The sequence below is a fragment of the Molossus molossus genome, unplaced genomic scaffold, assembly GCF_014108415.1.
Source record: "Molossus molossus isolate mMolMol1 unplaced genomic scaffold, mMolMol1.p scaffold_m16_p_1, whole genome shotgun sequence".
Lineage (NCBI taxonomy): Eukaryota > Metazoa > Chordata > Mammalia > Chiroptera > Molossidae > Molossus > Molossus molossus.
In genome coordinates, this window is record NW_023425344.1 from 69819432 (window position 1) to 69842563 (window position 23132).

The 23132-nt window shown below is 37.2% G+C and overlaps 1 protein-coding gene across 2 annotated transcripts in view; it reads left to right on the forward strand.

Annotated features, from left to right (window-relative positions):
• CCSER1 (coiled-coil serine rich protein 1) overlaps window positions 1–23132 on the forward strand; it is a 723258-nt gene that overhangs the window by 617961 nt on the left and 82165 nt on the right. For both annotated transcript variants that reach the window (XM_036243021.1, XM_036243030.1), the window contains exon 8: window positions 12245–12328. In XM_036243021.1, the coding sequence (XP_036098914.1) occupies window positions 12245–12328 (84 nt within the window). The remainder of the gene's footprint in view (window positions 1–12244; window positions 12329–23132) is intronic.

Consider the following 23132-nt stretch of genomic DNA (forward strand, 5'->3'; position numbering starts at 1 on the left):
ACATTAAACACTACTGTCAAGTCTTACTTTCTTGGGTAGATTTGCAAGCCCAGGAAAGGTTCAGTTAGTCTCTAGCTTTTTCTGGTGGCTATTAGTCTTAGTTACTCAGTGCCTTGGAATGTAGCCCTGGTGTTTTGCATAAGAGGATTTCCAGAGGGTGGGATAGATGCTGGTTATTAATGAGCCTCAATTTACATTTCTTTGCCTCACCTGGGAAAGGTTGAATCTCTGAGGTGGGGGTGCTGCTCTTTTTTTCCCACAGCTCTGGGAAGGAGCACAGTGGCCATTGTCCTTTGTGGCCGCAAATCGGCAAAAACTCTGAGTACCCTCCAAATTTTAGGTATCCCCACAGCGCAGCCAGCCCTTTCTGTGCCATAGCCCCCAGGTGAGTGGCTATGGCTATTTTAGCATTGTCCTGGCTCTCTACACTGTGGAGCGGGCTTGGTCTTTATTCTCCAAGGGAGCTGCTCACAGCTAAGACTGCTGCTGTTTGTGGGCTCCCAGTCCACCACCATCTCGTGCCTCCACAGATCCTACCAGTGTCCCTGGTTATATGGTCCTGTCCTGCTGCTTTTCTGTTGCTTTTTTCTAAGGATCTGTCTTTATTTTAGTTGCAATTCCAGTTTGGTCCTGGGAGATTGTCTGTGTAGTTTCTATTCACTCCGCCTCCATTTTTCACATCTTCGATGCCTATCTTGTGTGCAGCTGAGTCGCGCAGGCCTCTCTGGTGCTTCAGCACCCAGCAGGTCCTGTGGGTAATTGGATGGCACAGTCCCTGCTGGGTTGTACAGGCTTCTCTGGTGCTTCAGCACTCCACAGGCCCTGCGGGTAACTAGAATGTGCAGTCCCTGCTGGGTCACACAGGCCTCTCTGTTGCTGCAGCACCCCAGAAATCCTTGGGGTAACTATATTGCACAGTCTCTGCTGGGTCACACAGGCCTTTCTGATGCTTCAGCACCCAGTAGGTATCATAGGTAACTGGATGGCACAGTCCCAGCTGGGTCACACAGGCCTCTTTGGTGCCCCACTCCCTGCAGGTCCTGCAGGCAGGCAGCTGGATTGGACCAGTCTCTCGGGCTCTGGCTTCCCACTGCACTTGTGAGCTCCTGGACTTCACAGGCCTCTGTGAAGCCCCAGGTCCTGCAGCTGGCAGCTGGGGAGTGCTGCTGCCTTGTGGGGCTCAACACTTGCTTAGTTTTTGTTGTAGTTTTTGGGGATGGGTCTCAGCTGCTAGTCTGTGCTTCTGTTGGCTGGGGATGGATGTCTGCTCCCCAGCCTCTGTTGCTGGGGGTGTATCTCAACTCTGATTGGACTGCTAATATGGGGGATGGTGCTGGGCTCCGGGCTGTCTGAGGCTTCTGTGACCTGTACCTTGGGAGCTCCACTACTGTGCACAGGTCTGTGTTGCCACAGAGTGTACACTGGTCCAATGGTGTCAGGTTCTCTGGTGGGCTCACATTGCTGGGCCCTACCCACTTCCACTGCCTCCTCCCAGGGAAGACCCAGGATATTCCAAAATGGTGGGACCTCCCCGCGGTGCAGGGAGAAGCACCCTGAAGGGCCGCTTACCATGGTAGCCGGCTGCTCCTGTCCACAGCACAGGAACCTTCTGCTCCACGGCTCTGCACTGCTCAGGTTTGGTTGTCCACCTTCACGTCCACTCACACTCTCTCACACACTCGCTCACTGTCTCACACACTCACCCTTCCTCCAGTCCTGCCCACCACCGTCTTTCTTCTTACTGAGTAAATATTTTTATAAGATTTTGACTTAGGTTAATGTGCTGTTTACTTACTGTACAGAAAAAAATAAGATGGAATATGTTATATTAGAAGAGTTATACAGCACACTTTTTTTCTTATGGAAGAAAGTGAATCTAAGAGGATTCTGATAACATGTAATGACAAACCCATGGTCTCATGGGACTGTTTTCAACATCTTAGCAAATTTCTCAGTATCAGCTGATGTTTTTAACTACCCCCCCCCCCGCCAAATTGTAGGAATACATTGAAAAATGAACACAAGCATTTTAATATTATTAATGGTTTGCTTTTATTCAACTTTTGCTACAATTGTCATCTCTGCTTCATTTTTATACCTACAGCCCTACTTATCCTAGAACTATATCATTTTGTTCAATAATGGGTCAAGAAAGATTCTGATAGAAAAAGTAAATTTTGTACACCGATGTTTTATAAATTAACCCTGATACAAATATAAGGCATTTTTGTCATTATCTTTTGAGTGATGGAAATCAGTAAGAAGTCTTAAGATTTTCTAAGAATAATACTTGCTATTAAAAAATATGCTGAGGTCCAGTCTTGTATTTAATTGCTTGAAGAACATAGCCAATATAACTCTTTGTCAAGGGATAATGCCATGTTTTTAAATTTGATTTATATGCAAAAAAATAAATTTCTAAGATATTTAATTTCTAAATTTCTCACTTTGAACACATTTTGAACGTCAATTATGCCTTTTTTATTTTTATGAAAGGAACATTTAGGGAAAAAAGATACTTGTAAATCACTGGAATGATAATTCATCTCTTGAGTGTATAGTCAAATCTAGAATCCTTTTTTGAAAATTTAATACTTCTAATTTGTATAGCATCACATAACAATTACTGATATTGAAATGCTTTATTTATTTTTCAGTTGTTTTATACTAAATAATAATGAATTGGGGTACTGTTGTTATTGACCTTGTTTTCAGTTTTCGAAAAGCAGTTCTCCTTATGGTCCTGTTCCTGGTCCTATTTAGATGAATATATGCCTGCATTGCTTTATTTCACTAGCTGCCCAGGGGTTGCAGATAGCATACTGTTTTAAAGCTAAGTTAACATAATAATTATGAGGTCCGTTATTTAGATAGAGCTGCAGAATATGGTCAGTGATTAACCTGTGTGTGTATTCTCAACTCTGCCCTGCTATCTTCTTCTACCATATTCCTATTTTCTCACTTGTTCATAACATTCTGTAATTGTTTACTCTGATAGAGTTGTCTGTTTCCATTATTTTTTAATTCTTTGACCTTTTCATTTGTGAAATGAGAGAACATTATGTAAGTCATAAAGTAAAGCCCTCCAGGGAGATGACCAAAAGTCTATAAATAGAGAGTCATGATGACTCAATATCAATTTTGACATGTATTCGTAACCTTGTAGCCAAGAATGATGTTTATAATTTTACCTGAGAAACTAGGTGGAGGTTTGTGAGTTAGAAATTATTTGATTTTGTTAAATCTGCATTTCTAATTTCAGCATATGATAATTTTTAAGATGATTTAAAGATTCTACTTGTCTTTAATTTCATGACACTTGCTTTCTGTTTCTACATGGTCTTAAACAATAAAATGATTCTAATTCCAGGCAAAAATAAATTTTAGAGTATATGGGACTGGAGTCAGCTCCAGGACAAATTACCCAAATATATGGATATCTGGCTCTAACTTTTTAAATTTATAAAAGAACACAAATAAGATAAATTTGTAAGGAATTTTTATATTTGTACTTACAATTCTCTAGTGGTTTATATAATGAGAACATCAATATTCCTTTTATGTCTCTAATGAGCTACTTGAAATTTACACCAAATATAACTTAACTTAAATCATCAAAATTGTAAAGTAAATCACAAAGTATTTTATTTTAAAAATTAGCTGCATATATTTCATATAACTATCATGAGTCAGTTTACATTAATTATAATAATTTAAACTATGTCCATATGTTCCGAAATCTTTATGACAAATCATCTCAAAACTTAGTAGCTTAAAACTATACTTTTATTTTGTTCATAGTTTTGTTTTTCTTCTTTTTTTATCCTCACCCAAGGACAATTTTCCATTTTTTGTTCAGATAGAGTGGAAGACAGAGAGAGGAAAAGAGAGAGAGACACATCAATGTGAAAGGGACACATCGAGTGGCTGCCTCCTGCATGACCCCAACCAGGGCCAGGGACAAATCACAATCGAGGTACATGCCCTTGACTGGAATCGAACCCACAGCTCATTGGTCTGCGGGCCGATGCTTTACTGCTGAGCCAAACCAGCCAGGGCTGTTTATAGTTGTGTAAGTCAGGAATGTGGGTATAGTTCTCGTCAGGCAGTTATGGTGAGATGCTGATGGGAGCTTTGGTCACCTGAAGGATCCACAGGCTGGATGTGCAAGGTGACTGACTCTCATGGCTGGCCACTGATACTGGCTGTCCTTTGGCAGCTCATGTGAGGCTGTCAGTGGAACTGTTGCTGCTAGGTTCTTTCTGCAAGGGAGTAACCTGAGAGACCAGTCATGGAAGTCGAAAGGTCTTTTCCGATTTAGCCCTGAAAGTCATGCAGTTATTTCCACTGTATTCTATTGGTCAAGCAAGTCAATAAGACCAGCCCAGATCCAAATAGAGGGATTAGACTCCATTTTTCAATAGGAATAATAGCAGAGGATTTGTAGCTATCATCAATCAACCATATTATGACATCCATATTTTTTAAATTTATCTTTATTGTTGAAAGTGTTATGGATGCCTCCCTTTTTCCCCCATTGAACCCCGCCACCCTGCTCCTGCCGCCTGCCCCAGGCCTTCATTGCACTATTGTCTGTGTCCATGGGCTATGCATATATGCATATAAGTTCTTTGGTTAATCTCTCCCCACTGCCTCTGCCTTCCTTCTGAGATCTGTCAGTCTGTTCCCTGCCTCCATGACTCTGGATCTATTTTGTCTGTCAGTTTATGTTGTTCATTAGATTCAACATACATGTGAAACCATGTGATACTTGTCTTTCTCTATCTGGCTTATTTCACTTAGCATAATACTCTTGAGTAATTATTGAATTAGGAAGAAATAGAATTGAATTTAAGTCCAAAAATTAATTATCCTTCAATGAAACAGAGGATGTCTTAATTATTAAATTACTACAGGGTATCCGCCCAAGATGAATACACACTTTCAATAATTATAAATTACAATGGGTTAAAATAGACACATCAACTTATCTATCATCTGTTAAGTGTGTATATTTTCCTAATTGTGAATAATATGTATTTAAATAAGCAGAAGGTTAAATTGGTTACATTAGCCTTCATGTTATTGGAATACCTTGATTCTGAAAACCAAGAATATTACAATCCAGTTAAATCTACACATCAATATGATTTCTAACTCTGTACATTATCCTGCCATATATGTCCTAGAATTTTGCAAATACAGTGAGAATATTGAGGGAATATTGCTGTCAGCCTTCATCTCAAGGGCTTTCATTTTTGTGTTAAATGAATACCTCTGTGAATATTGCCACAATATAATGTCTGAAAACAAAACTCTAGGTAACTAAGATTTATTTGTAAAGTCATTCATAGATAAAGCTTTTAAAAATGGCTTCTGATGACATATGATAAATATTTAATGTGTTATTCCATAATTAAATGCAAATGATAGTTTGCACCTACCCGATGTAAAGCTGTGAGATTCTGAACTTCTCAAAAAGTTCCTCAGGAATGAAATCACATAATTGTATGGAGTGAACCTATTTTTGAAGTGTGTTTCTTTCAATTCTTATTAGCCGAAATATAGATAAATATTTCATTTTAAACTAATTAAATAACAAAATGTAAGTGTGTATACAAAAATATTGTTGATACTGCCCGACCAGCGTGGCTCAGTGGTTAAGCATCGACACATGCACCAAGAGGTTGCCGGTTTGATTCCCGGTCAGGGCACATGACCAGGTTGTGGGGGCACGCAGGAGGTGACCAATCAGTGTTCTCTCTCATTTATATTTCTATCTCTCTCTCCCTCTCCCTTCCTCTCACTCTAGAAATCAGTAAATATTGTTGAATTCGTTGCCATATAGTTGTTCATAGTAGTTGCTAACGATCTTTTGTATTTCTGTGGTGTCGGTTGTTACTTCTCCTCTTTCATTTCTGATTTTGTGTATTTGGGTTCTCTCTCTTTGTTTCTTGGTGAGTCTAGCTAAGGGTCGATCAATCTTGTTTATCGATTCGAAAAACCAGCTCTTTGTTTCATTGAATTGTTTTTTTTTTTTGGTCTCTATGTCATTTATTTCTGCTCTGATCTTTACTATTTCCTTCCTTCTACTTGCTCTGGGGTTTTCTTTTTGTTTGCTTTCTAATTCTTTAAGTTGTGAGGTTAGACAGTCAATTAGAATTTTTTTTTGTTTCTTGAGGTAGGCCTGTAGTGCTATGAACTTCCCCCTCAGAACTGCTTTTGATGCATCTAATAGATTTTGTGTTGTTGTGTGTTCATTTTCATTGGTTTCCAGGACCGTTTTAATTTCTTCCTTGATCTCCTTGGTAACCTATTCATTGTTTAATAACATGCTATTTAGCCTCCATGTGTTGAAATGTCTTTGCATATTCTTGTTGCAATTGATTTCTAGTTCCATGCCTTTGTGATTGGACAATCTAAGCAAAATGGACAAATTTCTTGAAACACACAGTCTCCCAAAACTGGACCGGGAAGAGATAGAAAAATTGAACAGACCAATAACAACTAAGGAAATTGAAGAGGAAATCAAAACTCTCCCAGCAAAGAAAAGCCCAGGGCCAGATGGCTTCACGGCGGAGTTTTACCAAACATTCAAAAAACTAATACCCATTCTCCACAAACTATTTCAAAAAATTCAAGAAGAAGGAAGACTTCCAAACTCATTCTATAAGGCCAGCATAATCTAATTCCAAAACCAGAAAAAGACACTATAAAGAAAGAAAATTACAGGCCAATATCCCTGATGAACATAGAAGCCAAAATTCTGAACAAAATACTAGCAAATCGGATCCAGCAAAACATCAAAAAAATTATTCACCATGACCAACTGGGATTCATCCAAGGGATGCAAGGCTGCTACAATATTTGCAAATCAATAAATGTGATACACCACATAAACAAAATAAAGAATAAAAACCACATGATCATATCAATAGATGCTGAAAAAGCATTTGACAAAATCCAGTATCCATTTCTGATGAAAATGCTCAGCAATGTGGGAATAGAGGGATCATATCTCAATATAATAAAGACAATATATGAAAGACCTACAGCCAACATCACACTCAATGGGCAGAAACTAAAAACATTTCCATTAAGAACAGGAACAAGACAGGGATGTCCGCTTTCGCCACTCTTATTTAACATAGTACTGGAAGTCTTAACCACAGCAATCAGACATGAGGAAAAAATAAAAGGGATTCGAACTGGAAAACAGAAATTGAAACTGTCATTATTTGCAGATGACATGATATTATACGTAGAAAACCCTAAAGACTCCATCAAAAATCTACTAGACTTAATAAATGAATTTGGCAAAGTAGCAGGATACAAAATTAATGTCAAGAAATTGACGGCATTCTTATACACCAATGACAAACTCACAGAAAGGGAAACTGAAAAAAAATCCCATTTTCCATTGGGGCAAAAAAAAAAAGATACCTAGGAATAAACGTAACCAAAGAAATAAAGGACCAATTTGCAGAAAACTACAGGACATTGAAAAAAGAAATAGAGGAAGATATTAAAAAGTGGAAACACATGCCTTGTTCATGGATTGGAAGAATTAACATCATTAAAATGTCCATACTACGCAAAGCAATCTATAGATTCAGTGCAATCCCCATCAAAATAACAATGACATATTTCACAGAACTAGAACAAATACTTCAAAAGTTCATATGGAACCAAAAAAGTCCCCGAATAGCCACAGCAATTTTGAAAAAGAAGGACAAACTATGTGGGATCACAATACTAGATATCAGGTTATACTACAAAGTGACTGTAATCAAAACAGCCTGATACTGGCAAAGGAAACAGGCATATAGACCAGTGGAACAGAACTGAGAACCCAGAAATAGACCCAAGGCAATATGCTCAATTAATATTTGACAAAGGTGGCAAGAGCATACAGTGGAGTAAAGATACCTTCTTTAATTAATGGTGTTGAGAAAATTGGACAGCTACATGCAAAATAATGAAACTAGACCATCAACTTACACCATACACAAAAATAAACTCAAAATGGATAAAAGACTTAAATGTGACTCGTGAATCCATAAAAATTCTAGAAGAAAATGTAGGCATCAAAATTTCAGACATCATACACAACAGAATGTTCACTGATACATCACCTAAGGCAACAGAAATAAAGGAGGAAATGAACACATGGGACTACATCAAACTCAAAAGCTTCTGCACAGCAAAAGAAACAGCCATCAAAATGGAAAGGCAACCCATAGTATTGGAGAACATCATTGCCAATGATACATCAGATAAGGGGTTAATTTCCAAAATATATACTCATACAACTCAACAAAAGGAAGACCAAGAACCCAATTAAAAAATGGGCAGAGGAGCTGAATAGACACCTCTCCAAACAGGACATACAAATGGCCAAGAGACATATGAAGAAATGCTCAACAACACTAATCATCAGAGAAATGCAAATTAAAACAACAATGAGGTATCACCTCACACCTGTCAGAATGGCCGCCATCAACAAATCATCAAACAACAAGTGTTGGCAAGGGTGTAGAGAATAGGGGACTCTAGCACACTGCTGGTGGGAATGCAGACTTATGTAGCCACTATTGAAAACAATATGGTGTTACCTCAAAAATTTAAAAATTGAACTTCCATTTGACCCAGTGGTCTCGCTTCTAGGAATATACCCTAAGAAGCCTGAAACACCAATCAGGAAGAATATATGTACCCCCATGTTCATAGCAGCACTATTTACAATAGCTAAGATCTGGAAACAGCCCAAGTGTCCATCAGTAGACGAATGGATAAAAAGCAATGGTACTTATATACAATGGAGTACTATGCAGCTGTAAGAAAGAAAGATCTTTTATCCTTTGAGACAACATGGAAGTATTATCCTAAGTGACATAAGCCAAGCAGAAAAAGACAAATACCACATGATCTCACTTATATACGAAATATAATGAACAGAACAGTCTGAGGAATACAGTAGACCCAGAAACATGGTAGTAGGACACAGACTGACATCCCTCAGAAGAGGGGGTGGGGTGGGGGTGGGAAGAGATAAACCACAGAACTTATATGCATGCATGCATAACCAATGGACATGGACAACAAAGCCGGGGATGGGGCGACGGTGGGGGGATAGGGAGGAGGGTGTCAATGGGGTAAAAAAGGAGCAACATCTGTAACAAAAATAAAATAAAATGAAATGAAATAAAATGGATATTAATGAAAATAAGACAAAATAAAAACATTTTATTCTGAAAAAAATAAAAATAAAAATCAGTAAAGATAAAAAAAATTTTTAATATATATTTTTGATGTCTGATCAACAAAAATCAATTGTAGTAGATACAGGCTGAGGTTCAGATCCCCTTTTAGTAAAGGACTCACCATCCAGCTGCAAGTCCTGTGGTTAGCTGACTGTCTCTAGCTATTAGTGCCTTTAGTTTAGGGGTCTGCCTCAGCTAAAATCAGGCTCATCTCTGGGTGATCTGAGACAGTAAATAGAGTAACAATAGCTGAGGTCTAGTTCTTGTGAGATTTTGACCCACCAATGGCTGAACAGGCGGGAGGTGATAAAAGCTACCCACTCTCCCCCAACAAGGGATTCTTTTTGTTTGTTTGTTTGTTTTTATCCTCACCTGAGGACATTTTTGCTTTTATCTTGAGATAGGGTGGGAGGGAGAGAGGGAGGAAGAGAGAGAAACATCAAAGTGAGAAAGACACAGAGTGGTTGCCACCCACAGGACCCCAACTGGGGCCATGGACAAACTGCAAATGAGGTACCTACCCTTAGTGGGAACCAAACCCGGGACTCTCTGTTCTGAGGATCACATTCCAACCACTAAGCCAAACCGGCCAGGGCAACAAGAGATTCTTCTTGGGTAGCTTTTATCCCCTCCCTCCTGTTCGGATAAGGTTAAGAAATTGAGAAAAAGTGAGATTTCTCCTAATGTTTATGCTGTTTATTTGATCATTTTTATGGAAAGAAAAGGTGGATTTGAGCATTTTACATGTGTCAGTTACAACATTTGCTGCAAATGGTATGTGAATGAAATAAAGGCATACCTCTGAGATACTGCAGGTTTGGTTCCAGGCCGCTGCAATGAAGTGAATATTGAAATATAAAAAATTGTAATCTTTTTGCTGGTGGAGAGTCTTAACCTTCATTTTGTAAGAAACACACCATCTGTATGTGACACGTGCAATAAAGTGGAGTGGACTAAAAATGAGGTATGCCTGTAGTCTAGCCACTCAAGTGTGTGTGTGTGTGGGCGGGGGGGCTAGTCCAGGGAGGCTCCAGAGCAAGCAAATAATACTTGAAGTACTAGTATTGTAGGAAATGAGGTGTGATTTAGACAGCACGAAGCACGTGCTCACCCTCTAGGGCTACATACCTCAGCCAGCCCCCTCCCCTCCCCCCCTGGAATGAGCAGTGATGCCTGAGATGCCTCTGACAGCAAGAGAAATTTGTGGGGGTGAAGGGTTGCAGTAGGTGGATAAATGTACCCCAGAGGTGCGCATGTGTAAGGTAAGGAGCTATGAAACAACATCGTTGCATTTCTGTTTTGTAGGTGAGCAAAAGTGGTAAGAGAGTTGGAAATGAAAAGCGTTGACACTCCACATATAAGAATAGCAGACGAGACACTAGATGCTATGCTGAAGAGTTTGGACTTTTTTTTTTCCCTTCTGAAAGAGGAAGTGATTAACTGTTAAGTTAAGATGTGATATAATTAATTCCCACTTAGGAAAATCTTTCTAGTAGATAGGGAAAGTGATAGAAAACTAGTTTAGAGATGTAATGCAGTAAGTCAGGTAAGAAGCAATGAGTATCTACAAAAAGTTAATGAGTAATAGAGAAGAGTGAGTCCAAGAAATATCAAGAAATAAGAGATCAAAGAGTTTGGTACCTGTCAGAAGGGAGGGGTATTGGGAGTCTGTGTTAAAACGGTGAGGGGATTGAGCAAAGAAACAACTCCTAGACACAGACAAAAGTGATCACCAGAGGGAAGGTGAGTGGGAGGAAGTAGAAGAGGGTAAAGGGGGGATAAATGGTGATGGAAGGAGACTTGATTCAGGGTGGTGAACACACAATACAATATATAGATGATGTGTTAAAGAATTGTACACCTGAAACCTATATAATTGTATTAAGGTCACCCCAATAAATTCAATAATTAAGGAAAAAAAAGAGTTTAGTACCAGATTTAGTTCCTAGTAAATAAGAGCTGAGGGTGTAGGATGATTTCCTGGTTATTTAAAAAAAAATAGGTATTGCCCTGGCCGGTTTGGCTCAGCGGTTGGAGCTTCGGCCTGCGGTCCAGGGAGACCTGGGTTCGTTTCCCGCTAAGGGCATGTACCTTGGTTGCGGTTTGTCCCCGGTCCTGGTTGGGTTGTGAGGGTGCCAACCACTCGATGTGTCCCTTTCACGTTGATGTTTACCTCTCTCTCTCTCTCTCCCACTCTATCTGAACAAAATAGAAAAAAAAAATTAAAAAAAAAAGATATTTTGAGAAATAAGTATGTAGAAGTGAAGCTTTGGGGCTGGCAAAGGTTGTTGAGATGAAGGTTGAGTTTAAATGTCTATAGGACAGTGCTGAGTGTATGCTCCATGAGTAGTTCTATTCCTGGGTTGAAGCTTGGAAGACAGGTCTAAATTAATTATTTGCATCTGAGAGCTACCAGCACAGGGTAAGATAAGCCATAGCTGTGGCACGCACATGCAGAGTATGAAGATTAAGTGCCCACAGATCTCCAGTGAAAGAGCTAAGTATTATATTAATGTCATTAAAGATAAAGACTATAACATGGCCATTGGTTTGGGAACTAATATTTAATTACAGCAGGGGAACAAATGGTGAAATATCTCTCTTAGAGTATAGGTAGTTTTATTCCACTGATATGTATACACGGCAATGGGAGGGAGAATTTAGGATGACTCCTTATGTTTCTGTCTTCGGCAACAAATGGGCAAATGAATCCCCAAAGAAAAGGACTGACAGAAGAAAAAAACAAAAAAAACAAAAAAAAACAACAACACATGTATGTATATCATATGTGGCATCATAGTTTTGGGATGCAGTAGTCTATTTTGCAACTTAGAATATTATGAAAAATGTCAAACTGTAGAGGAAATTACCCTTTCATTAGTCAGATGCAATTATCTCCCACTGTGTGAAGCTGACTTTGCTTATCAAGAGCAAAGTGAAAGGGCTAAGCCTATTATGCTGTCTCTTTGATGTTTTTATAGGATATAATGAAGGAGGAATGTTCAGTGTTGAAGCTGCAGCTGAAAGAGAAGGATGAACTCATTTCCCAACTTCAGGAAGAGCTGGTAAGTGATAACAGTATTTGGCCCACAAGTGTGTTTTTCTTGCAAGGTTATTTGCTATAAATCCTGCAATGACTTATTTGTTAACTCTAATATAAATTACTTATAAATAGTAATTCAGTCTCATTATTAATTTTACAATCCTACAGTAGTAAGGAACTGCCGATGTGAAAATAGCATGTTTTATATTATGTATTGAACTTGATATAATTTAAGAAACAGACACTGAACCAGGCTTAGACATTTCAGTTGAATTTGAAAAATTGTGAAGCATAGGGGCACATTTTATTTTATAAAGTGCATAATTTAACTCACTATATCTAGAGTTACAACCATGTAATATAAAGCAAATTACTTTGTTATCCTGCAAACAAGAACATTTTGATTTTACTTTTTATTTTCATAAACCTATCAAAAATGTATTAGCCTAGTGAGACATTAATACAGATATTATTTTAGATAAATCCAAAGTGTAAATATCATACATAAATATGTATATAGTTCATGTTTTCAGGGTGTTTTTAAAAAATGTGACATCATAAAAATATAATAAACCATACTTTTATAACATGAAAACACATTTGGTAACAAGTACTGGGCATTACTTTTCTCAGTATGTGTTTTCAGTTTATGACTATTTACTATGTTAACAGTAATGTATTAGGTGATTATTAAATATAATTAAATGACAGAACAGATTTTATAGGCCATTAAGCTTCTGAGAACTTTTAGCATGTTAGATGACATACAAATTTAGAGCATATTTTATTGACTCGATGATTGACAGCAAGTTTACTGAGACTTGACCTTTATTTAGACTGTTCTATGGTTTCATCAATGCTGATTATTGATCTCATGAGCATTTATTGTTGCTGATTTCAATTTTTAAAAAAAATCCTTGTATAAGTGAACTTGAGCAGTTCAAGCACATGCTGTTCATGCATCAGCTGTAGTCAGTTTGGGTAATTCAAATGCAAAGTAGAAAGATTCACTTGTGCCTCATTTTACTCAATCAGCCAACAGAGGACTTTATTTCTGGAGGAAGGGGTACTAAATTTCATTAGAGCTATGTAACATTGGATCTGGAAGTGATAACTTCTTTCTCATTTAGTCACCAAATGAAGGACACATCTTCATCCTGTATTAGAATATTACAGTGTCCTAGGGTTGTATAGGTAGCGAGGCAACAACTGGAGAAAGAAAATGTTCTCTTAAGTCAGGAATTGTTTGGTAAACCTGAAGGAACTGGTTTACTCCCACCTGCGATATAAGAGAACAGAATCTCCTGGTCTCATACCTGCTATGAGGTAATGGGGCGGGCACTGGCTAGTTGTACCTATGTGACATCGGATATGCAAATAGCCTTTTGCATGTTGATAATAAATTCTATTTTGTATTGGCCTTATAAAGCGTGTTCACAAAATAGTGGAATAACCCAAATAGTGTTTGAAATGATCAAGTTTAAAACAACTCTCCCATCAAATGAGATCTTTAAAATGTTTTATTCCTCTCTTCTCTCCCCTAGAAACTTATATAAGTTTTGTTGAGCTTGTTGAGGAATTTTAGTAACTTTGGTTTTGTTAGTTGGTTTTTCTTTGAAACATTTCTTCTCTTGTATGAAAATTTATTTGTGACTTATATTTGTGAACCCTTAATCACAGTAATTTTTATTTACATTTCCATTATATTTAGTGTAAGATTTATTTCACATCACTGCTTGCTTTCCTCTTCGTCTTACTCCATCATATAGTCTCGTCTGGCTTATTTATGGTTTGGTTAGAATCCTTTCCCGAGTGTTTCCTTCTGGTGAGGTATTGATGATGTGGTCTCTAAATCTTTGAACATCTCTTTATCTTGAAAAATAAAGGATACTGCTATGGATTGAATTGTGTTCCCCCAAATTCATATGTTGAATGTGTACTCTCCCCCCCCCCACAATGTGACTGTATTGGAGATGGGGCTTTTAGGAGGTAGAGTTAAATGAAGACATAAGTGTGGAGTCCTAATTTGATAGAATTATTGGCCTTGTGAGAGGATGAAAAGAGAGAGAAAGCTCTTCTTTCCATGGCCAGGCACTGGGGAAAGGCCACGAGAGAACACAGAAGACTGCTGTTTGCAAGTCAGGAAGAGAGCACGCAGTAGGACCGACCGTGCTGGAACCCCAGTCTTGGACTTCTACCCTCCAGAACTATGAGAAAATTAACTTTTGTTCTTAAGCCACTTAGTCTATGATATTTATTATGGCAGCCTGAGCTAAGACAGATACCATGTCTAAGCATAGTATTTTTAGGTTCGATTCTTTTTTCTTAGAGAATAACGTTCCATGTTTCTTTATTTTTAATTCAAGTGCTACACATGCTATTTTTCCATGGTTCACCTAGGTGTGTGACTTTTTTTCCCTGAATTATGAGTTGTATCAGTAATTCTATTTACTCCATTGAAGTCTTCCTTCAAAATATAATTTTTTTTCTTAAAGTCTTCCCTTAAAGTTATAGAATATTTTTTCTCCTGAAACTCCTAATTCCATTTTTGGTCTCATTGATCTATCTTTCACATTTCCTTATATTCTTCTCTTAGCATTGAACTATTTTATCTTTAACCGAAAAAATTTTCCTACCAATATTCTAAGCCACTAATTTGGTTCTCAACAATGACTACCCGTTTATAGTCCAATATATATTAAAATTCTGAAATCTAGAAAATAACTTTAATGTCTTAATTACATACTGTTAAATATTCTTTTTATTTTGACATTAAATTGACATTTGTGTGGTCAGCATTTCTATTGCACTTGAAGTGGCCTGTCCTTAATATTTGTTTTGCTCTTTCTTCTTAGGATCTTTGTTCCTCTTAAGATCCACAGTTACATTCTTTTGCTTGTTTTTTTTTTGTTTTGTTTTTTTTGTTTTTTTTTTCTCTCTATTCATCCTCAGTACTCAGATTTTTAAAAAATTGGAATATTTAAACCAGATATGGTCACAGGCTCGGTACAACCTGCTTTTGTTGACCAGTAATAATGAATACACTTGAAGGATATTGGTCATTGGCCTTTTTTCTTTTGATTTTAGAGAGAGGAAGTGAGAGGGAGAGAGAGAGAAACATTGATGAGAGAGAACATCAATTGGCTGCCTCCTGCGTGCCCCCCACTGGGCATATGCCCTGACCAGGAATCGAACTGGCGACCTCTTGGTGAATGGATTGACACTCAACCACTGAGCCATACTGCCCAGGCATGTCGTTGGCGTGACATCCTGAGATCTTTTCAGTTACAAATGTTAGACATCACTGGCCAGTGGCTGCTTTGCAATTTTCCCACCCCAAAAGATCCTCCTTGGATAAGAAATTTGGAAAGTATCACCCTTCTTGCAAGGGTGGGTACATTCCATCAGGAGTTTTCTCTCCAGAACCTTGATTTCTCATTCTTAACCCAGGCTTTTCCCGTGGCTTCAGTTAAGCCCCAAGGAGAGCGAAGTCTTGAGCCTGCTCTCCTCTCTGCACACCCATCAGAACTCGAACTCTTTCACACATGCCTTCGAGCCTTGCCTTTGTGCCCTGGACTCTCTTCCAACCCGCAAGAAGTTAGTGTCAGCTTAGAAGGGAGTAGTGTCAGGAAATTTCATTCGGGATACCATCTTTTTTGAGACTCTTTTCTCTTGCACCCTCTGATGAGTAAATTCAAAATGGTAACTGTACTGTGCATTCTCCCCCTGCACAGTTTCTTTAGCACAGCTTTGGTGGTGGCCCATTACAGAAAGCCCCAAGGCGTATACCAGGTTTGGTCAACTTTGCGTTGGGTTAGAAGATTCAATAAGAAATAGAGCAAGGTAGGCATTTATTCCCTTCATGTTCCTGTGGCCGTATCTTTCTCTTACTTAAAGAGCAGAAGGAGTGACTATACTGAAATAAAAAATCAGGGTATGAGTGTGACTATGTGACTGTATTTAGTCATTTTTCTTCTGACCTCAGTTTTTCAGTTATCAAATAATATTAACATAATACTAAAAATATAGAAAAATATTAAATATTACTCAGTAATGAATTTGATAAATTATATATGGTATATATTATAACATATTTATATAGCTGTGCATTTATAAAATTAATGGGAAAACTGCATATAGTATAACATTTTATGAAAATATACATTATATGAAAATATACATGCATAGAAAGTTTAGTGTAATTAAGTAATATGATAATGTTTAGATTCTATTTTATGTAATTTGGTAGTGATTCACTTTTAATAACAAGTATATATTCTTTTACAATAAAAATCAGACATCTCTTTGGAATATAAATGAAGAATATAGATTGAGTTTAGTGGTTTTCATTCTGTGATGTGTGTATGTGTGTGTGTGTGCGCGCGCGTGTGTTGGGGACATGTCTTTGTGGAGACTACTATAACAAAATACTGTAAACTAAATGGCTTAAACAGCAGACATTTATTACCATTCTGGAGGCAGAAAGTCCAAGATGTTGGCAGATTCAGTGTCTGTGAGAGCCTTCTTTCTGACTTCTGACAGCTGTTTTCTCCATATGTCCTGAAAAGTCCTTTTTTGGTGCGTGTGCACAGGGAGAAAGATTGAGAGCTCTCATGACTATTCCTCTTCTCATAAAAACACCAATTCTGTCATGAGGATCTCACCTTCATGACCTGATCTAACCCTAATTCTCTACAAAGTCCTCACCTCCAAATACCATTACACTGGGGCGGTGGACTTGAACATGAAATTTTGGGGGACACAGTGTTTAGTTTGTAACAGGGAAAAAGAAGTGTCAGAGAGGTCTTATGAAATTATACCCCTTTACAACGACTTGAAGGTAGCAGTTATGATTCTACTGTTTTTCCATATTATAATTCTCTGTAACATTGTAATTGACAAAAAGTGACATCTAAGAATAAAAATTAATCAAACGGCCTGACCTGGTGTGGCTCAGGGGATTGAGCATTGTCCCATGGACTGAGAGGTCCTGGTTCAATTCCTGGTCAGGGTGCATGCCCAAGTTGCAGTCTCAATCCCTGATGATGTGTGTGCAGGAGGCAGCTGATCAATGTTTCTCTCTCACATCGATGTTCCTATCTCTCTCTTAAAAAAATAAATAAATAAATAAAATGTATTTTAAAAATTAATCAAACCAAAAATCTAGACAAAATGTTTGCCAAGTTCTATGTATTTTTGGATCACAATAGGAAGTAATATCATGTTGATCAAGCAAGATCTTAAAGGCATGGAAAGAAACCCACATTTAAAGTCAGGAATGATAGGAAGTTTTAAATAAGTAATATTTAAATATATTCAAGTATAAGTTTGTTTATTTTATAGAATATTGAAGTTTTTAAATATTAGAAATAACTCTCCCACGCAGAACAAAGATTTGGGGATTCTATGGATTTACTTTATTAAGTTATTTAATGGATAGGTGTAAGTTTAGACCAAAAGACTAAACAAAATGGCTAAAAGTAAGAACACTTAATCAGAATCAATCATAATAATAAAAGGTATTTAAAGTAATCACATTTTTAACCTTAGATTTAACTTTAATTATTAAATTTAATTATATGACACAGAATATTTTTCTCATTTATGAGAAAGTTTTAGATTTTTTTCTCAGAGATTTAATGAAGATCATATTAAAGCATACTGTGGAATTTTATTGTTAGTATGAAATTGAGAGTCATTGAAGTATTTTCTTGTGCTTAAATAAATCCAGGAGATTTATCACAAATGTTCCTGGTGAAGTGTTTTTGGGGGCAAGGTATTTTCTTGCAAATGATTATTAACCTTATAAATGGTTTTATCCTATGGATGAAAAGTATTCTCCACATGATGTCAAAAATTGAAGAAAGTGTATTTGATATTTATGGCTTAATGAAAAATATTTTTAAATAAGTTAAAGGTAACATAAATAAAAACAACTTTGGTTCGATCTAAGATTGTGAAGTGAAATTTAATTGCCCAAATTAAGATCGGTACACCATGCTATGGATTGACCGTTTTGTTATACCAGTAGTTTGGATGCCTGTTATACTCTGTAAAAAGATTTAATTAATTTTTTTTTAATCCTCACCCGAGGACATTTTTTCCATTTTTTTTGTTCAGATAGAGTGGGAGGGAGGAAGAGAGAGAGAGAGAGAAACGTCGTCGTGAAAGGGACACATCGAGTGGTTGTCACCTGGACAGCCAACCAGGGCCAGGGACAAACTGCAACCGAGGTACATGCCCTTAGCAGGAACCTACCCCACTACGCTCTAACCGATGAGCCAAACTGGCCAGGGCAGATTTAATCAATTTATATTGATAACTACATTAGAAAAGTGATTATCAGTAATTCTAAGCTTTTATTTCTACCATTTCAGACTCTTAACTTTGGAAACTTTTATTCATTTTCTAGCATACCTGAGTAAAAAGTTATCAGATGTTGCTTTTTACAGTATAATTTTTGAAGACAATATATTTCTATTTAAAAGGCCAATTTTAATGGGTCACCAAAAACAAATTTCCTGGGCATAAAAATTATTTACCCCTGTCTAAGAATAAATATACATTTTAATACAGTCCTTATTAAAACAATAAGGGAAAATAGAACAAAGCAAAACAAAAATACTTCCTGTGTTTGCTTTCATAATCTTCCTCTGTTTACCAACTTGACGATATGTATACTTGTAAGAAGGTAGTGGAAACTGTTACCCTAACTACTGCATGTACGTAGGCTAAGAAATAAGGGAATACCTTGACTGTCAGGCATTTAAATCAATACTGAAAAATGACTGAAAAGTCATCTGTACTTACTATTATCATAGGCCACCAATTCTAAAAATGTTAGTGATTAGACTCCTCCATAAAAGATTTTTTTATGGGCCTAAATTCTAATTTAGTAACTCCAGGTTTTGACTGAGTTTTACATTCTACAAACATTTTAATTATTACAGTTTTAATACTCATCCCTTAATAAACATTCTATTTTTAAATAAAAGATCATTGAGGGAACTTCCAGGTGGAGTTGAAACATACACAGAGATTAACAGTTCAGAATTATCTAGTAAGCTGTAAGATATTTGTGTTTCTAACTTTTGTGATACTACATATGAATGTATTCAACAATCAATTCAAGCCCTGGCCAGTTTGGCTCAGTGATTAGAGAATTGGCCCATGGACCAGAGAGTCCTGGGTTCGGTTCCCGCTAAGGGCACGGACCTCGGTTGCAGTTTGTCCTCGGCCCCATTTGAGGTTGTGTGGGTGGCAGCCAGTCAAGGTGTTTCTCTCACATCAATGTTTCTCTCTCTCTCTCTCTCTCTCTCTCTCTCTCTCTCTCTCTCTCTCTCTCCCACTCTCTCCCTCCTGCTTTATCTGAAGATAAATGCAGAAGTGTCCTTGGGTGAGGATTAAAAAACAAAACAAAAATCAACAAATTCAGAATAAGCGGTGAGAACATTGTCATTGTAAAGGTGAAAGGAGGAGCCTTGAGTTACTTCAGTTCTGTCATTGGAAGTAAACATTTGGAGTGCTTATTTTTATTTAAGATGTAAAGAAATGGAGTGAGAACTGTGAGGCATACCTTTTTGGGGATTCTTGTGTATTCTTCTGAATGGACTAATCAAATTGACATGAGGTACATTAGCAAGATAAAATGACCAAGTTAATGTCATATGTACACACAGAGCCACCAGAAGGGTATGAGCCTGGAGGACAAAGCTGTCCTTGAGGCTTTTGTTACATCTCGAGCTAAGGAGAAGGTGGGGGTTATGTGGTTTGGAACTTCAGTGGTTAGGAAGGCAATTCACAGGGAGATGGAAAAGAAAATGCTCAATGAACAAATGTTTGCGGGGCCGTCTAATAATGGGACAGGAGGACTTGAAGCAGATGGGCCTTGCTAGGTTCCTCTCTAGCACACTTCTATATCAAACTGATGAGATAAGATAGCCCTTCCTTGAGCAGGCCCTCTATCTAAATTTCTTTTAGACAGTCAGGGAGAAGGTCAGAGGTTTCTGAATCTTTTTCTTACAAATAACCAGTTTAACATAATCAGTGTTCCAAAGAGGCAAACTTTGGTATAGTAAACTCTGTTCCCTCTAACATACAAATTTCAGTATGTACATTTTATTATCTTCAGTTTTGAACTTAATTTTTTTTTTTACACTAAACTGTATGTTTTCAAACTAATGCACTAATAAAAAAATGTTACATCAAGGTATAATTTAGTAGTTACCTAAATTGTATCTTTTGTAGACTCTTAATAAACAATGTTTATTAAAACATTACTTTTGATATAATCATAGTTACAAAGTTTAATGCAACAAAGGCTTAACTAGCTACATTTCTTTTGGGGCCATTACTAATATTTATATTATGTCATGATTATTATTTTTAAAAAGTCATTTTTATAGAAGAGGAGGATTTTTAAATGATCTGTTCCAGGATCCAACATAACAGTTACATCACTGAGTTGAGCACTTCCTCCTGCAGTGTAAAGACTAACTGGAGAAAAATCACATAAAAGAAGTGAAAAAAAATTTTTTGTGATATTAAACCTTTTTTTATTTTCATTTAAAGCAAATATTGAAAATTATATTGTTACTTGAGTCTAAGCAAGCATATAAACAATAATTTCTCCCCATCCTTTTAAAATGCTGTGCATTGTAGACCAGCCGGTGTGGCTCAGTGGTTGAGCATCAACCCATACACCAAGAGGTTGCTGGTTCGATTCCCAGTCAGGGCATATGCCCAGGTTGCGGGCCAAACCCCCAGTTGGGGGCATGCAGGAGGCAGCCAATCAATGTTTCTATCTCTCTCTCCCTCTCCCTTCCTCTCTCTCTAAAAATAAATAAATAAGTAAAAATGCCATGCTTTATTTAAATGTAAGCCAAGTTCTTAAGAGCTCATGTGTTAATGTTTGGGTAGGAAACTATGGGGCTGCATAAAGACACTTGTAGAGCTGATGAATTTTGAAAAATGAAGGCCGTTGAAGAACAGAAAGTATAACATTATGTGTAATCAGGTTACTATTCATAATATGAAAGGGGAGTTAAAAATAAAAAAAACTCATAAGAAATATATATGGATAAATAGCACTTTATCAAGAATCTGGAAAGGAGTAATTTTGGTTTGATTTAAACATATATGTAGAATTTAAATGGAATAAAATTGTATGCCCTTGAAGCTTTAATAACAGAATAATTTCTTCTTGATAAGAGAAATATTCTTTTTGCATGAAGACCATATCCTGAATTAATCTTAAAAGCAGTTCCCCACTTGCTCTACATTTTATTATAATTCATGATATTATTTCATGCCAGTCATTTTAAGAGAATAATGCAGGTCCATGCATGATTTACATAAGAACAGACTGCTGTAAGTATTTCCAAATCCTCTCTTATGTTTAGAAAACATTAGGAACAGAAAATAAATAGATTAGGTCTACTTAAACATCATTCAAATGGCAGGCTATTTTCCTTTTCGCAGGCAAATTAATTGCATATATTCCAAAAAAGGCTTATCTGGGCAGTAATTACTCTCCTAGGGAGACGGATGTACAGTGTGGATGCAACACTGTCCTCTGGTACCTAATGGGATTAGCCTCCAATCCTTGCACAGTCCAGAACCCTGAAGAAGAGCTGCCAAAAGATACAATCTTTACCGTTCTGTGGCACCTGCCTTGGCAATCCTATGTATTTGTTTGTCTTTATCAGTGTTGTCAGATTACAGTACTGCATGGATATAGGGACACAACTGTGGTATAAATTCAATGGCATTATGTGTTTTACCTTTCAGACAAATATGTTTTAAAGTGACATGCAGCCATATTATTACCAAATTAGGCATGTTGCTGAAATTAATTTACACCTAAAGTTTCTGGCAATTTTGTATATTTTTATTTCTTTTATGAGGTATGCCATTTAATTAAGTTGTTTTCCATTTATTTATTTACAATCCTCACCTGAGGATATTTTTCCATTTATCTTCAGATAGAGTGGGAGGGAGGGAGGGAGAGAGAGAAGGAAACATCGATGAGAGAGGGCTACATCGACTGGCTGCCTCCCACAAGACCCTGACCAGGGCCGGGGACCGACCACAACTGACTTAAGTGCCCTTGACTGGAATCAAACCTGTGATTCTTTGGTCCTCGGGCCAACACTCTATCCACTGAGCCAAACTGTCCAGGGCTCCATTTATTTTTTTATTTTATTTTACCCATGGAGATTCCAAATAAAACTATTTTAGTAGTCAACAAGACCAAAGATAGCCAAACACTTAAAATTGGGGGTGGGGGTGGTGGAACAAAAACAAATTATGTTCCTGAATTACTGTGTGTGAGCACTGTATATTTTATACACATATCCACATACATACTAATAAATTATGTATAAAACATCATATATGAAATGTTCCAGTGTTCTATTTCACAATAAAGTATCTTTAAAAACTCTGATGCCAGCCTAAGCTGGACTGCAGCGAGGGTCAGCAGGACCGCCCTGGTCTCCCTAGAGAGGCCCGCATTCAAATGAGGGAGACAGACAGGAACAGATCATTTTAATAACAATAGCCATTGTTTACTCAGTCCCTACTCTTTGACAAGTGGTGATTGCTTGAGGTTTATTATTGGCTTTAATTTTTATAATAAAATCGAGAAGTGCATGTTAATACTTCTAGCTCATCTATAATAAAACTGAAGTTCAGAAGAATCGAGTGATTTGTTCAAGTCTGCCTCATAAGGGATAGAGTTAGGATGTGAAGCCAAGTCTGTCTGATTGCATGAACATATTTTTTCCCCCTAGTACATCAAACAGATTTAGAAATTCCAAAGCTGT